The sequence below is a fragment of the Anabas testudineus genome, chromosome 23 (assembly GCF_900324465.2).
Source record: "Anabas testudineus chromosome 23, fAnaTes1.2, whole genome shotgun sequence".
NCBI classification, from domain to species: domain Eukaryota; kingdom Metazoa; phylum Chordata; class Actinopteri; order Anabantiformes; family Anabantidae; genus Anabas; species Anabas testudineus.
This window is the reverse complement of record NC_046631.1, coordinates 2,455,828-2,470,149: the sequence shown is the minus strand read 5'-3', so window position 1 is coordinate 2,470,149 and position 14,322 is coordinate 2,455,828. Positions and strand designations below refer to the sequence as shown.

At 42.9% G+C, this 14,322-nt stretch overlaps 1 protein-coding gene across 2 annotated transcripts; it reads left to right on the top strand.

The window, feature by feature from the left end:
- The first annotated feature begins 2,064 nt into the window (after positions 1 to 2,064).
- e2f7 (E2F transcription factor 7) lies at positions 2,065 to 11,543 on the top strand. 2 transcript variants are annotated; one of them, XM_026364491.1, is made up of 13 exons: positions 2,065 to 2,259; positions 2,838 to 2,933; positions 3,369 to 3,668; positions 4,105 to 4,264; positions 4,415 to 4,654; positions 5,743 to 5,898; positions 6,082 to 6,225; positions 6,322 to 6,444; positions 6,548 to 6,632; positions 7,641 to 7,959; positions 8,558 to 8,705; positions 8,969 to 9,360; positions 9,922 to 11,543. In XM_026364491.1, exons 2-13 carry the CDS (start codon positions 2,838 to 2,840, stop codon positions 10,075 to 10,077), a joined length of 2,319 nt encoding a protein of 772 aa, XP_026220276.1. In that variant the 5' UTR covers positions 2,065 to 2,259; the 3' UTR covers positions 10,078 to 11,543. The 2 variants fall into 2 exon arrangements, with proteins under 2 accessions (XP_026220276.1, XP_026220275.1); XM_026364490.1 differs by having other exon boundaries at positions 6,319 to 6,444.
- The last annotated feature ends 2,779 nt before the right edge of the window (positions 11,544 to 14,322 follow it).

Here is a 14,322-nt window from a genome sequence, read left to right as displayed (position 1 = left end):
AAACATCCAACAGTTTCCACATTTGACCTGTACAAAACAAGAAATATAACGCAACATTTGTATGAAATGTCAAATGCACACAACATCACATATACACACACATGATTTCACGAGAGCCAAACTACGAACTAGAACGTTTTTAATGAATACTTCTTCCACGACACCTACTCCAGCACTGTCTAATAAGCCTTACATAGCGCAATTCAACAAATATTTATAACAAAGGCACAACATATAAAGTGTAGTTACATTTCAACTGACACTCAGGATCTGCTATACAGCCAGACTTTTAGACACACATATATATCACACTGTCTGCACTGTAACATCAGACAAACTTAAAGAGCCAATCTACTGATTTATAAGCTCAACATCAACAAAGCCATTAGCACTTCACTCAGTGAAAGAGTTTTTCTTTGGATTTGTGCTGTTACCTCTCTCGCTGTGGTTAGTTCAGCTGGATGGAAACACGTACAAAGAACGCGATTTAGGTGGGTAAATGGGGAGTGTGGTGACATAACAGCTTTGTGAGCGTCGACTGCAGAAAAGCAAAGAGAAAACATGCTCGTTAGTGACAGCCAGAATTTAGCACCACCATAATCATAGCACTCACACAGCATGATCAAATCCCCGTAATCTGTGTTTTGACAGCCACTGCTGCCATCTGCACATCTGCAGTGAAACCTCTGTAATGCATGCTAACCTTTGGTTTGATGTTCAAATTACTGGATGGTGGCCCTGAACTTTTGATAACCTCTGTGAGCACTGTAGACCAGCACCACCACCTGCACCAGATCGGCCATTTTATGTAAAATCAGCCTGAGTTACAACTTAAGGTGTCAGAATGAAAATCGGATGGCTTCATATTCAAAGTCACAATATAATCAGAAGATCAGATCAGATCAGAAGAGCAGGATGTTAGATGTCCAGCTCCTCCATATTGACACCAAACCCCAGGTTGCTCTAGGTGTGTGCTCCTCATTTGTCATTTGAATAGTGTAGTGCAAAAGAATTTAAGTGTATAAGATTCCCTGTATTTTAAATGAAGGTTTGCACCCTTCTTCGCTGGCCAGGCTTGACTAGGCTTGGCGGCACATTTTGTATATTGAGGCCTTTTATGCAAACACTTGGGGCTGGTCCTCCGTCTGTGTATTTGCATGCAGGGTGGGACCTCCCCTCTCTCTCTCTCTCTCTCTCACCGCAACTTTTCGCGCTGCGGCCCCGATAATATTAGCGCCACTGGTGATGCCCCCACCACCACCACCACCACCTTTCCAGCCCTCCCATCTGTCTGTTTGAGTCGCAAAGCTAATTATAGCCGGGGACAAAAGCCTGGGTGATTAACTTAAATGTATTAATAGCGGGGTAATAGGTGCAGGGATTAAGCGCTTGATGCTGGTGACACTGTGCCTGCAACTGCAAGGCAAAGATCGTCTATCAAGGTGGTCAATCACTCGTTTAAAGAAATAATATGTTCTGTCCCATAAATAAGCAGCATGGTGATGACATACATATATAGGTTTATTATGTGTTTTAATACGTGTGTCTGCCTCCTCGTGTTTCTCTTTCTTGCTAATAAACCCTGAAAGCACCTAGACGTTTATTTTCCCTGTTCGTTTTCACACGGTACCGAACCGAACATATCTGCATGTCTGATAATAGCTCTGCGCAGTCTCCTCGCAGTAAATGAATTACTCTAACCGGGTTTAGTTTGTAGTTCCAACGTTTATCCATGTTTATGTGTGAGTTGTTTCGAATAAACTTACAGAAACTGCTGAGCAACTTTCCCTTCACCTGAAATAGCTGCAGAGTGAGACGCCTTCTTTTTTTTTTTTCCTGCTCCCCCCACAGGCTTGAGAAGAGCGCGCCGGTTGCCCCGCCAACACAACTTGGGAGGCGTGGTCGTCTTTGCGGTCATTGGTAGAAGCCGAGGAGCGTACCCTAGCACAATGGCCCTGATTGGCTGCAGCTTAATGACGCTCCCAGTCTCCGGGTCGCTGATTGGCTGGAGTGAGGAAGACGCCTGAGAGCGCCAGAAAAGAAGCTTGAGCGGGTGATGCTGAAGTCTCCCCGGGAGAGAACGGGGTGTCCGCTCACCGGACGGGAGCTGCTGAGGACTGGATGAGTATGCTGATACGGACTGGCCGCTTATTTCGAAGAGGGAGAGTAGCTGCTATGTTAGTCTGAAGACCCTACGCGCTGACAGCTCCGGACATAGGACCACACTGGAATATTTCATTCATTCAGCGGCAGAGAAAGGTGAGGAATGGTGCTCCCCCTCCAGGGGTTCCGTGCTTGCTGTAAGTTATGATATGGTGGTCAGCTGAGCTAGTAATGTTAGCTCAGTAGCTAATTAGAGCCAAATTAGCCTTATTAACTATAAATAAAACCGTAATATATTCAGTACACTCATAGGCTTAGTCATACCTTAACGTGGAGAGTGAATTTGCTTTTTACTAAGTTAATGTTAACACTACATTATACGTTATACAGCAGAATAAACGTCATGTTGCGAACGTCATTCACCCATTAACTTGCTAAATCGGCCTCAAATGACCAGTCTAGGCTATAAACCATAGGTTACGTTATGTTAGTTATAATTCAGCAGTTACGTTGATAGCCATAGTTATAGCTGTTAGCTTGCGAGTGGCTAGTTAGTTAGCTCAAGTTCTTTGCGCCAAATTCAGCTGACCCCTCGTCAGTTTTCTGTACTGGCTGAAACTTCCTTAACTTCACCATGCAGTGTTACCCTGTGAAGATCCCTGTCAGCTAGTCTATTTCTGAGTTTATATGTATTCATTCGCGGCTTTTCTGTTTTTCTGCTCCACTTTTTCCAGATGGAAGTTGAATGTCTCGCACTGAAAGACCTCACAAGTCCAAGGAAAAGTTTCTCGGTGGGGTCAGAGGAGGATGGGGGCCAAAGTGAACAAAAGGTGAGGTGGACTACTGCTTTATCTTAGGTGTGATCTGAGACTTGTGACTGTTAGCAGGGTTCATTTGATGCAACTGAATGAGAGCTGCAGATCGAGGAGAAACGTTCAGAACAATGTGATGGCATCTTAAGAGTGAGATCAAGTATTAAGCTATGTGCTAGGTGGGCTAGGCTAGGGTGGGTTTTGGTTTTCCACGATTGAAGTCACTGAATAAGCTTGAAAGCACTTGATTTTTTTATTTAAATACTGCTCCTAAATTTATCAGCCTGCATCAGGTGTCAGCAGTTGTCACGTCTCACTACCAGATGTTTTTAGCTCTAAAGCGCATGAGGAAGTGTTATGTAAAAATGTTAGTAAAGCTTAACTAAACTTTTGTAACGCTGCAGAAGTAGGCAGACATTCACTGATGCAACTACACAACTGTCTCCATCACAGGAAAACATTTGCACAGATAGGAGAAGATCCACACCGCTGAAATCTGAGTCCACCGTCCCGACTATGCTGCTAAACAGAAAAGGCGCCACCCCTGACCTGGCCCACATCACCCCCATCAAGCACACACCCCTGGCTGAGCCCTTGACACCCACGGCTAATCTGAAGATGCTGATCAGCGCGGCGAGTCCTGACATCAGAGACAGAGAGATAAAAAAGGTTCTGTTCAGACCAATAGAAAATGAGAAGGACAAACCACCATGTCCGGATACAGTGTTGGAGGAGGTGGAAGACTCATGTCAGGTATGTGATGTGAAATGCAAAATTTTAGCACCTGAGATGGAAGCTAAGCGTTTGAGTATATTTATTTTAAAAATGTGGTATCAGAAGCTTTCTAAAATAGTTATTAAGGCATTTAATAAACTAATGTAGTTGGATTAGGGAACCCACAACTTCACTTTTCTCACATTGGCAGTTGAAGTCTGGAGATAGTGAGCTTTCCAAAGCACATATGAAATCCCTCATTTTTGCTGGATGAAGTAATCTTGTATACAACTAGCAGATGGAGCCTAAATCACCCAGAGCATTGGCAATATAGTTATTTGTTTCTTCTGTGAATAATTACTCAGTGTTATCTCAGGGGTAGTGAGATTTAATTCTTTAAACCGGAATTTGGGCCTTTTAATATTTGGTACATGTTTTTCTTAATCTGTGTTTTTTTATTAATATTCCTGTATAGTTTGAAGCTGTGGACGAAGAGGATGACACAGAGAAAAAGCCAAGCAGAAAGCAGAAGAGTCTGGGTCTACTGTGCCAGAAGTTCCTGGCTCTGTACCCTGATTATCCACCACCAAACAACCCCATCTGGATCTCACTGGATGAGGTGGCAACCAGTCTCGGTAAGAACCAGTTATGTAGGAACAAAAGAGATTAGTCGGGGGAGATAGTGATGACTGTGACCAGGCTATTACTGTAAACACCTCATGAGAGCCAGGAGATACTTAAAACAGCTAGTGTTCACTTCTTTACTCTTGTGCTCTTATCAACAGGAGTGGAGCGGCGGCGTATCTACGACATTGTCAATGTGCTGGAGTCTCTAATGATCGTTGGCCGGAATGCCAAAAACAGCTACACGTGGTATGGTCGCCAGCGCCTGGAGGCCACATTGGAGGAGCTGCAACAAAGGGGGCGGCAGCAGGGTTACCACCTCCAGATGGAGCTGGCCACAGAGACCAAAGAGGCCAGCCTGGGACGGGAGGATGATTTGGGGGAAGGAGACGCAGGCAATGGTAAAATAACACAGAAATTTATTTAGAATTTATACCAGAGATTCTGACATTAAATAAAGCACTCCTTCTACCTTTCTACATAGTGCCCTTGCATAATTTTCCTGTAGTCCCTTCACAGTCTTAAATGTCACGTGTAAGGATGTTGATGAAGGAGCTGAAGGTTTATTGTTACACTTGCAGGATGAGAAAGCCTGTATGAGTAAAAACATGTGGAGGTTTCATCACAGGCGGGGCCACCAAATTAACAAATTTACTTCAATAGTGATCTGAACTGCACACACAGACATCCACTCAGAGAATGTGTGTGTGTGTGTGTGTATTAGCTTGACAATATGGCTTGATAATAACAGCACTCAACAACAAAGAGATAGTTTACAAAGGTAAAGCCTGGCGACAAGCTCTGTTGTTCATTAAGTGGCTAATGTCTGCTGGTATTGTTGTAGCTGGTTGAATGTGATGACCTCCGGTGATATAATACGTGTTACCAGAGCACTAACTGACTGTGGTGTGTGATCAGAATATGTTATTGGAACAACTGGAAACATTTTGTTCCGGCCCAATTGAAATTTTTCTAATCTATAAAACTTAATTCAGGCCTAATTGTGCAACAGTCAAAGCTGTGAGTAGTCAGTTAATGATGATTCACATTCCTATTCATGACATGATGTTGTCATTAATGTCACTCCTGTGTTGGTTTGCCTGTGAAACAGGAAAATCAAGACTTGTATTAGTTAACACGACAAACCAAAGTGTTTGCACTTCATAGGTGAAATGTGTTGCAACTAAGCAAATGCTAATGCTTGACCAGATTATGTCATGTTGCTATTTTAGTGTTATGCATGTCATTATCCTTAGTATGTTGATGTTATATAGCTTAAATATAAAGTTTTAAATGTTTTTAAAACAAACATATTATTTAAGAAGTTGAAAATCAGATACTTAGGAAAGTATACTTTTGTGGGGTAGGTTTGAAAAGTTAAAGGTATTTGAGGGGGGCGGTGGATCTACTAACTAACATACAGATTTTTGTAGTGATTGCCAAATTTTTTACTAGTCTGATGTACTACATGTACCTATGTTTTTTGCAGCTGGGGTCAACAGGAAAGACAAGTCCCTGCGAATCATGAGTCAGAAGTTTGTCATGCTGTTCCTGGTCTCCAAAACTCAGACTGTTACTCTGGATGCAGCAGCAAAAGTCCTCATTGAGGAGAGTCAAGACTCATCGAGTCACAGCAAGTACAAAAGTAAGAAATCCACCATGGCTATGTATTAAAGAGCATTCAAGACTGTAAATGCACCTGAGCTTTTCTTGACAACAAAAGCTACCCACAAGTTTGAATACTGACAAATGATGTCAACATTTGCATTAACTGCATTGTCCTGTAATAGAAATCCTGTTTAATTAAATGTATTCTGTGTGTCTTTAGCTAAAGTGCGGCGGCTGTATGATATTGCCAATGTCCTGACCAGCCTGGGCCTCATAAAGAAAGTGCACGTTCGTGAGGAGAGGGGCAGGAAGCCGGCCTTTAAATGGCTCGGCCCGGTTGAATTCAACAACTCCGGAAATGCTTGTAAGAATTAAACTACAACTGTACTATATGTGAAGTTGAAGTCACAGTTTTGTGATGCTGAATTCTCAACGGTCTCAATGTCACCACACCCAGCAGCAAGCCAGGACATCAGAACACCCAAGATGACTCGCCAGGCCTCCTTCAACATCACACCGACTTCTGTGGCCATCCAACGACAGGTCAGCTCTGCCCCCAGCAGCCCACGAAGGGAACTAACAGGTAAGAGAGAGCGTTAATATTGCAAACTACATTTTTGCCTGCCTACACCAGGAAAACATTAATAATAATTAATAATTCCTCCATTTCATTCTTCACACTTCAGGTCTGCCAAATCAGCCTGTGGATTATTCCAGAAGGTCAACAAGCAGCAACACAGTGTGTCGACTGCAGTTTGGAAACAGCACTGAGTGAGTTAACAGATGCACACATTTAACTGTAGTCATCTGTAGATTTACTGCCAAACAGTTCACTGCACACAGCAACTGACCTTTGCCAGGACACAGTATTACTGAGGAGAATCCAGTAACAAGGACAAACAGTCGCGGTCTCTCAGTTTGCAGAGAGACTAAAATATTAGAGAAAATATTCACTGTCAGACTGAAGCTGCAACAGTCAAGTGAATAAGTGAATAAACTCTGTTTTCAGACTCACATCAGGAGTTAAAAGCTATTGACAGTATCTTAATTAGAAGATGCAGAGGCTCCCGGCTCACTGAAGGGTTTTTAATCTCCATCTCTTAAACTTAATATTTCACACTCACTGGAAATGTTTGCATTGGCTCGTGCGCTTAGCTCTAGGCTACATGTAAGAAGAGCTACTGCCTGTGAACGTGAATGGTTATTATCTCCTATGAAAGTATGTATTGGCTTGCTCAGATACAGCACACACAAAAGCTCTTGTTATTTCTCTGGTTGCCCTGCTTGTGGCCAAACCACAACTGCCCAAAGGCTGTGGCTGTTAAGTGTTTTTTCAGGAGAGCAAGATAATAAAAGATGCAAGTGTGTGTTGAAAAGGGATATTTTACATGTGAGAACTGTGTAGAAGCCCACTGGGAGCAGTGGTAGCCCTCAAGATAGCTGTTGGAATTTTAGTGCTGGAAGGGAGAAATCTGCACATCAGCACATGAACCTTTTCCAGGGGAAGCATTTAGTAACTGGTACCTAAACATTTCTGAAAGTCTCCGTTTAAAGTACTCCCTGGGCGCAGTTAGAAGGGCTGAATGTTGCTGGTTGGTGGATATCACTGGTGTCACTACCAGGATACACACACACATACCCCAGAGCACAGACAAACAGAGAAACAGAGCTAGTGAGTAAGAATGAGAAGAGAAGCTCAGAGCTGAGATTTAAAGCTGTAAATCCAATAAAGCAAAAAAACTGCAAACTCATTTCTTGCCTTTTCCTGTTTCTCTTCAGTAACCATGCAAGCACGGCACAGCACACTTCCTCCCGCAGCAGCAACAACAGCAGCCCACTGTCTCCGTCCTCGACCCAGTCCACCCTGCTGGCACCTCCCTTTCCCTCTTCCCACTGCTTGGCCTATCTGCCCAGCCTGTCCCAGCCCTCAGTGGTCATGCTGTACAGGGCATCAGACAAAGTCGACCAGACTCCTGAAGGCCAGAGGTCACCCAGGCCGGAGTGTGAGGAGGGGAGGAAGAGAAGAAGGGAAGAAAGTGAAGAAGATGAGATGGCAGTGAAAAAGAAGGGAACATGTGGGTTAGAGGAAAATGACAAGGTGAGGTGGTGCTGGATCAGTCTTTGTTTGCTAGTATGAAAGCATGATGTCATTTTCAGGAGAGCAGAATATTAAATATGAAATACTACACAGCCATTTATGAGGACAACCCACCCCCAGTGCTATTAAAGACTTTATAGTGACATAAATAGTACAATGTAATATACAGGATATAAACTGGAAAATCGGAGCAATTAGTCAGGCCACACAATCGTAATAATTGGAAAAGCCCCATTTTTTACGACAAGATGGAGAGGTAAATTATTTTAGTATTACTTTAGAGTAGACTGAACACTTACATCAGCAAAATTACTTGGTATAGCTCAATTGTTGTCAGATGGGTGAGTCTTAATCTGTGCAGTGATTTTATTTGCTGAGCTATAAATTGTTATAATTTTTCTAAACAATGTTTAATAAGATTGCTGCACAACTAGATGTTTTCAGCTGGATAGTGTAGTGGTTCGTTTGCTGCTATTTGTGTGGGAGACTGGGGTTCGAACCCCAGCTGTGGCCGACCTCCAGTAGAGGTCCTCAGATAAGACTTCCTTACACTGCCTTTGCCTTGTAAAATATTAATTCCTAGTGTTTTTACTCCCAGATGAGAGCAGAACCACAGAGGGAAGCAGGGAACTGTTCACAGACGGGTACCACCAGGACTTCTCCAACTCACCTCTCAGGGAGTCTATGCGGCGGCAGCAGCGAGACCACCCAGCCATCACATTACCTCTATGTACCCAACAATGGAGGTAAATTCAGTCATATTTCCAAACTATAATAAGAGACCAGGGTTTGTATCATGGCCTACATCCAGTAGGGGGTCCTTAGGGAAGACCTTACACTTACCCCGCCTTTGTCTTGTACTTTGTAAGTTGCATTGGATAAAGGCGTCTGCTAAATGTAAATGAAAATCATGTATCAACAATAGAATGGCATTACTACGTACTGTGGGTCAACTAACTATGAAATCTGTAGGATTTCTTACCACGTCCTCCTCTTCTGTCTTCTCCAGGTCTTAACAGCCTCAATTTCCTTCTCCCTGCTGGCCAACCACCAGCCAGTCTTGCACTTCCCCCAACCGGTGTCCCCACTCTGGCAGTGCCCTACGTCCTGGTGCCCTCCACCGCTCTCTCCCACTACCCCCTGGTAGCCGGCAGTTTACAGCAGCACGGCTCCGACGCCCAAACCAAACTCAGCTTCAGTCTGCCTGCCATGATGTCGCCTGCCCACTTCACGGTGGGGACAACGCCCTACAGCCTGGCAGCAGCATCAGAGATCAGCTGGTCGCCCGTTCAGTCGCCGTCCACTCCGGAACAGAGCCGACTGTACGGGTCAGCGGGAGGCGCTCCACATTCACCCCCAGCACCACGTCAGACTGTCAACATCAACACAACAGAACCACTGGTAAGAATTTAAACTTTATTAATAGCATTTCTGGACTTCTGCTATGAAATACCCATTAACTTTGACATAATTTGGCTTCATAATGATACATGACCTTTCTGGTATCAGGCGCCTGCAAAATGCCACAACACAGCTCAACATGAGAGCAAATGCAGCATCTGTTTTGTTACTCATCCAGACACTTTTTTGTGTTCAAGTTGATTAATCTCCACATCATTAAATGGGGATTAATGTTCTTGTCGGCAGAGCCCAGCACTGCTTTACTCAGACAGAGTTGTTTTTAGACAACCCGCCATGCCACCGGGTGGCAAATAAATGCAGCATTAGAAAGAATAGGCCAAGCTGGCGAGTATGAGACATGTACCGCTGTTCTCTCACTACCCAGCCACCTTCACATTTAAAATGGTTTAAAGGAAATACGCTCACAGCCTCCGGTGGCTCTAGCTAGTACATAGTAATACTACCAAACTAGTACTATGTACATAGTTGTCTGTCTTATAAAAAATTATAAGACCACTGATAAACAGGATGTGGTGTAAATGTTTCGCTCTCCTTTCACAGACTCCACATACCCCAAAGGAAACCACAGTGTCTTCTTCTAAGGCATTCTTCCAGACCCCAGGCACACTGGGAGGTGTAGTCAGCGCTGCGCCAGCTGCTCGAAAAAGAGGCTCAGCACAGAGGAGACTGGACGTCGGCCACCCAGCAACCAATTAGACACCTGATGATGGTGGCTAACATGCTGAATTACCACTCAGGTGTTGGTTGTTAAAGTGGAAAATCTGGTTTTAAACCATTGGTGCTTCTTTAAGTTGAACAAATTAAGGGTTTCCTTTCAGAAATACAAAAGCAGTAATTTTAGTGTAAGAGTGGACCTGAAGGAGTCTGACATTTTGCTGATGACTGTACGTTTTTACCCATCAGCTAGTAACAGTTCAAACGTGCCTCACGGTTCAATTATGGGACACTAGATTTCACAGTAAACGAGTGAAGCAGTATTTGCCAATGTAACAGTGCCCTCCTGTGGTGGGAGTCGGCCACTGATGTACTTTGTATTCCAGCCTTAATTTTCCCTCCTAGATATGATCACGCTACCTAATCCTCCATCACTTGTGTATTATACCCCAATTGCTATTTATAATTTAGCTAATATATGTCGATTACAGGGACTGTAATGGAACATGAACTTTTTTTTTTTAGCACTAAGCATTTGATGAATGTACATCGAATTTTAAAGTGATTGACTTTGGTTGGCCCCCCTTTAGGTTTTCTTACATTATCAAGGTATAATAGGAAGTGTATGTGCTGCTTATCACAGCAGATGGCTGTTCTTGCCTGATTTCAGACAGTGCTGTGAGGAGTAAATCACTAAAGCCTTAAATGTTTACAACCAGCCGAGAATCTCAAAAAACTGTGACTTCTTGGTGCTTCAATTTACTCATCAGGAAAACACGTGCTCACTGGTGCTGGGAGTGTGTTTTCACTGAGAGTTTTATAACCATAGTGCTTTATGGTTAGATACCAAACCCTTTAGCTCGGATGCTGACAGCTAAAGGACTGTGACATGGGACGATGCTCTCAGGTACTTGAATACGTAGAGATATCAGAGTACTGTAAAGATTTTTATTCATAACTTATCCAGGGAACGTAGACTGAGTTTTTAAGCTGTCCTTATTTAGCAACAGTCCAGCACATTTGACAGATTCCCGATGGGACCATAATCTGTTTGCTGGTGCAGTTAGGGGTTAATATCTTTGCTTAAAGGCCTCCTGCTCAGAGAAGAAAGCTAGTTTTATCACCAGGTTGCCAAGCTGATCCTCTGGTAATAAACCCACTAACTCACTTCCAGACAACATTGGTGCTTTGTTTAGGAATCATTCAGGAGAGCTTAGCTATGTCACACCAAAGGGTGCACAGATAATCCACTCTGGATGTGTGAGTGGATGTGTAGTCATTAATGTATAGTTTTTATGTCAGCATTTATTTTTGTACATTGTATTCATAGTGCGATCGAGTATTTTAACATGCAGATGGTTCAATGTTGCTTTCTTGTTTGAAAATAAGGGTAATTGCACTGCTAGTTTTAGTACGCATGTCTACACAGCATGAAGCTGTTCCTACACTCTAGCTCTGCTTTGGCTCAAGTTCCAGGCCTGGTTTACCTTCTGTACAACTTTCACCAACTTTAAATAAAAACATGTACGACGCTCACGTGTGTGTACTTTAATTGAAGGACAGTGGGACAATATTTCTTGTATTATTTTACCAAATGTATGTGAATTTGTATATAACAATATGTCATATGAATGCGTTATCTGTAAAGGGCTAAAATGCTTGTTCTGTGATGCAAAAATGTTCTATTGCAGTCCAAATGTTAACAGATTTACAGATGGCTACATTTAGCAATTTACAAATAATTAGCTAATTTACAGACACCATCAATAATTCAGTCCAATTCAGAGTGGCCCGGCAGATGGAAGCAAGCTATGCAGATGACACAGTTCATCTGTAGCAGGATTCCTGTTGCTGCTTTGTGCTCACAAACACTGAGACATAAGGTGGAACTGATGATGGCGTCTGAAACCACAGCTCTGTAATGTGTATTATTACAGATGCCGCTCATCGCTCAGTGTTAAACAGTAGAAAGGTGGTTCGAGTCTAAATTATGCATCTGTGAGCTCAGCTGGGCTTTATATGAAAAGTCCACTTGTGAATTCAACACATTCAGTGTGATTTCGGGGGCCGATAAAGCTGCATGAGTTGCACCTAAATACACACATGCAGATGGTTCAATACATACACACACACACACACACACATCAGCTGGAGCACATAAACATCCGATCAGAGCTTTTATATGAGCAGTAAAAGTGAGCAGAGGGAGCTGTGTTTGGCCCCTGCGAGGCATTTCTGACACTAAACCTCAGCAGCTGGGACAATTCGTGTTATATAGACTGATAGTTTAGCCGAGTGTCTGCAGGCGGCCACAGACACTCTGTGCTATACCACTAACTACTGCATGTTCTACAATTCCTACTGCTGCTGCAGCCATTACTGTGGTTACCATGACTACTGCATCCGCATCCACAGCTAGCAGCAAGCTAACTAGATTAGCGCTCTTACTAAGATATCCCCTCTACTCTTAACTTTCTAATGGATAACCAATGGCACAAATACTGTATAAAGGAACTAAGACTATGCCATACAGTGGATCTTTACGGGAGCATCAGCATTCATTCAGTGAATCACGTCAGCCACCTGAACTTACAACAAGCTAACCTTTTAAAAGGGGGCTGTAGACGTGTGATCACATCTGTAAAGCATTCAGTCCTGTCTACCATAATCCATTAATCTCACCATAATCCACTCCATCATTATTAGAAAAGAGAGTGTTGTGTGGTCGTGTATTCATTTCCTTTCATTTTGGGATTTCCTCACCTGAAGCCTTTTGTGCCCATGGACCAACCGCGAGTGAGGCCGTGACTTCTTGGTAAACAAAGGTGTGTCACCAGGGTTTTCAAACTGTCCTGCAGAACAAAAAGAAGTAAAGTACCGCTAACACTCTGTATCAGTTGAAGTTTTCTACAGATGATCACATCACCTCAGCATGAATTGTGATGAACAAAGAATCCTCTCTAGTTCCAGCTTGACTTGGCTGTAGTCAGCTGAATGTAATCAACAATCAGTGGGGCTAGAAGAGCTCATACATTTTCTACATACAACTGCACCTTTAAAGAAACGACATACGAATTTAAACATGTTTAAACATAGATTCCACTTCTCCATTACTACAGCACATTACATTTTGTTTCCCAGCACTGCATTGTTAGATTCACGTTTAAAACAAATAGAATAATTGAGAATTATGAAGATTAGTACTAGCAATCCATTCACTGTGCATAATAACAGTGGGAGGAATACAAACAAGTTTAAAAACAGATTCACTGCATCTCTCTGTGTGCACTACACACTGTAATTAGGCATAATTTAAGTACCCTGCTTACAAGGGGTTACTTTTACAGTTTAACCTTTTAATTAAATGTAATTAATCACGCTGGTCTGCTTCTAGTGTCGCTGTGGTGAGAGCTGTAGTGGTGCCATTAGCAAGGCCATGAAAATAAAGGCCACAGAAATCATGTACAGTAAGGTTTGCATGATGGACTGTTATGGTGGTTGAGTGTTGTGACAATGCAGCATCAGTCACGGTGAGCGTCTTTGTCCTTTACAGGTGGCCGTACATGCTGCAACCATTCACTGTGTCTCAAGGCAAACGTGACAATATCTGTCCAGCAGGGGGGAGAATAACTTCATATTTGAACCGACTGATATGAAAGTTTTAGTAATAATTTCACTGCAGATTAGTTCTTAGATGATCGAAGAGTCCTGTGATCCTCATCAGCTCCTGCAGCGATATATATCTAATCTCACAGAGGTCAGCAGAGTGTGCAGAGTACATGTTTCAAGAAGAGTCATTGACTGATCTGCTTAAAATACTCTATAGGCAGTCCTCTTAAAACATGAGTCCAAACTCATTCAAAACTATGTGCTCTTTTGGGTGCAGGAGAAATTTACCACACATTTATTAAAAGCCTCCACACAGTGCAGCCAGGGGGCCTAACTCAGCATGCATCACATTTTCCTCTGGTATCATCAGAGAAATTAGGGAGATGTTTGATGATCAGTCACATGGATACACATCCTAACCTTTAATAATTCTATAAGCAATGGGGCTACAACTGATTTTAAGAGAACGTGGGTGTGTTTGAAATATATTTTTCACAAATGCTCGTCAGTCATCACTGCAGAATGATTGAGTATAAGAGAAACAACAAGATACATCTTGTTGCACAACCGCATTAACCCCACCATTCATACTTTCCCAGGTGTGCAGACGTTTAACAATGTAAACAAAAAAAAAAAACATGCCCTGTGTTTTTTCCCGACAGCACCTGAAGGCAGCGT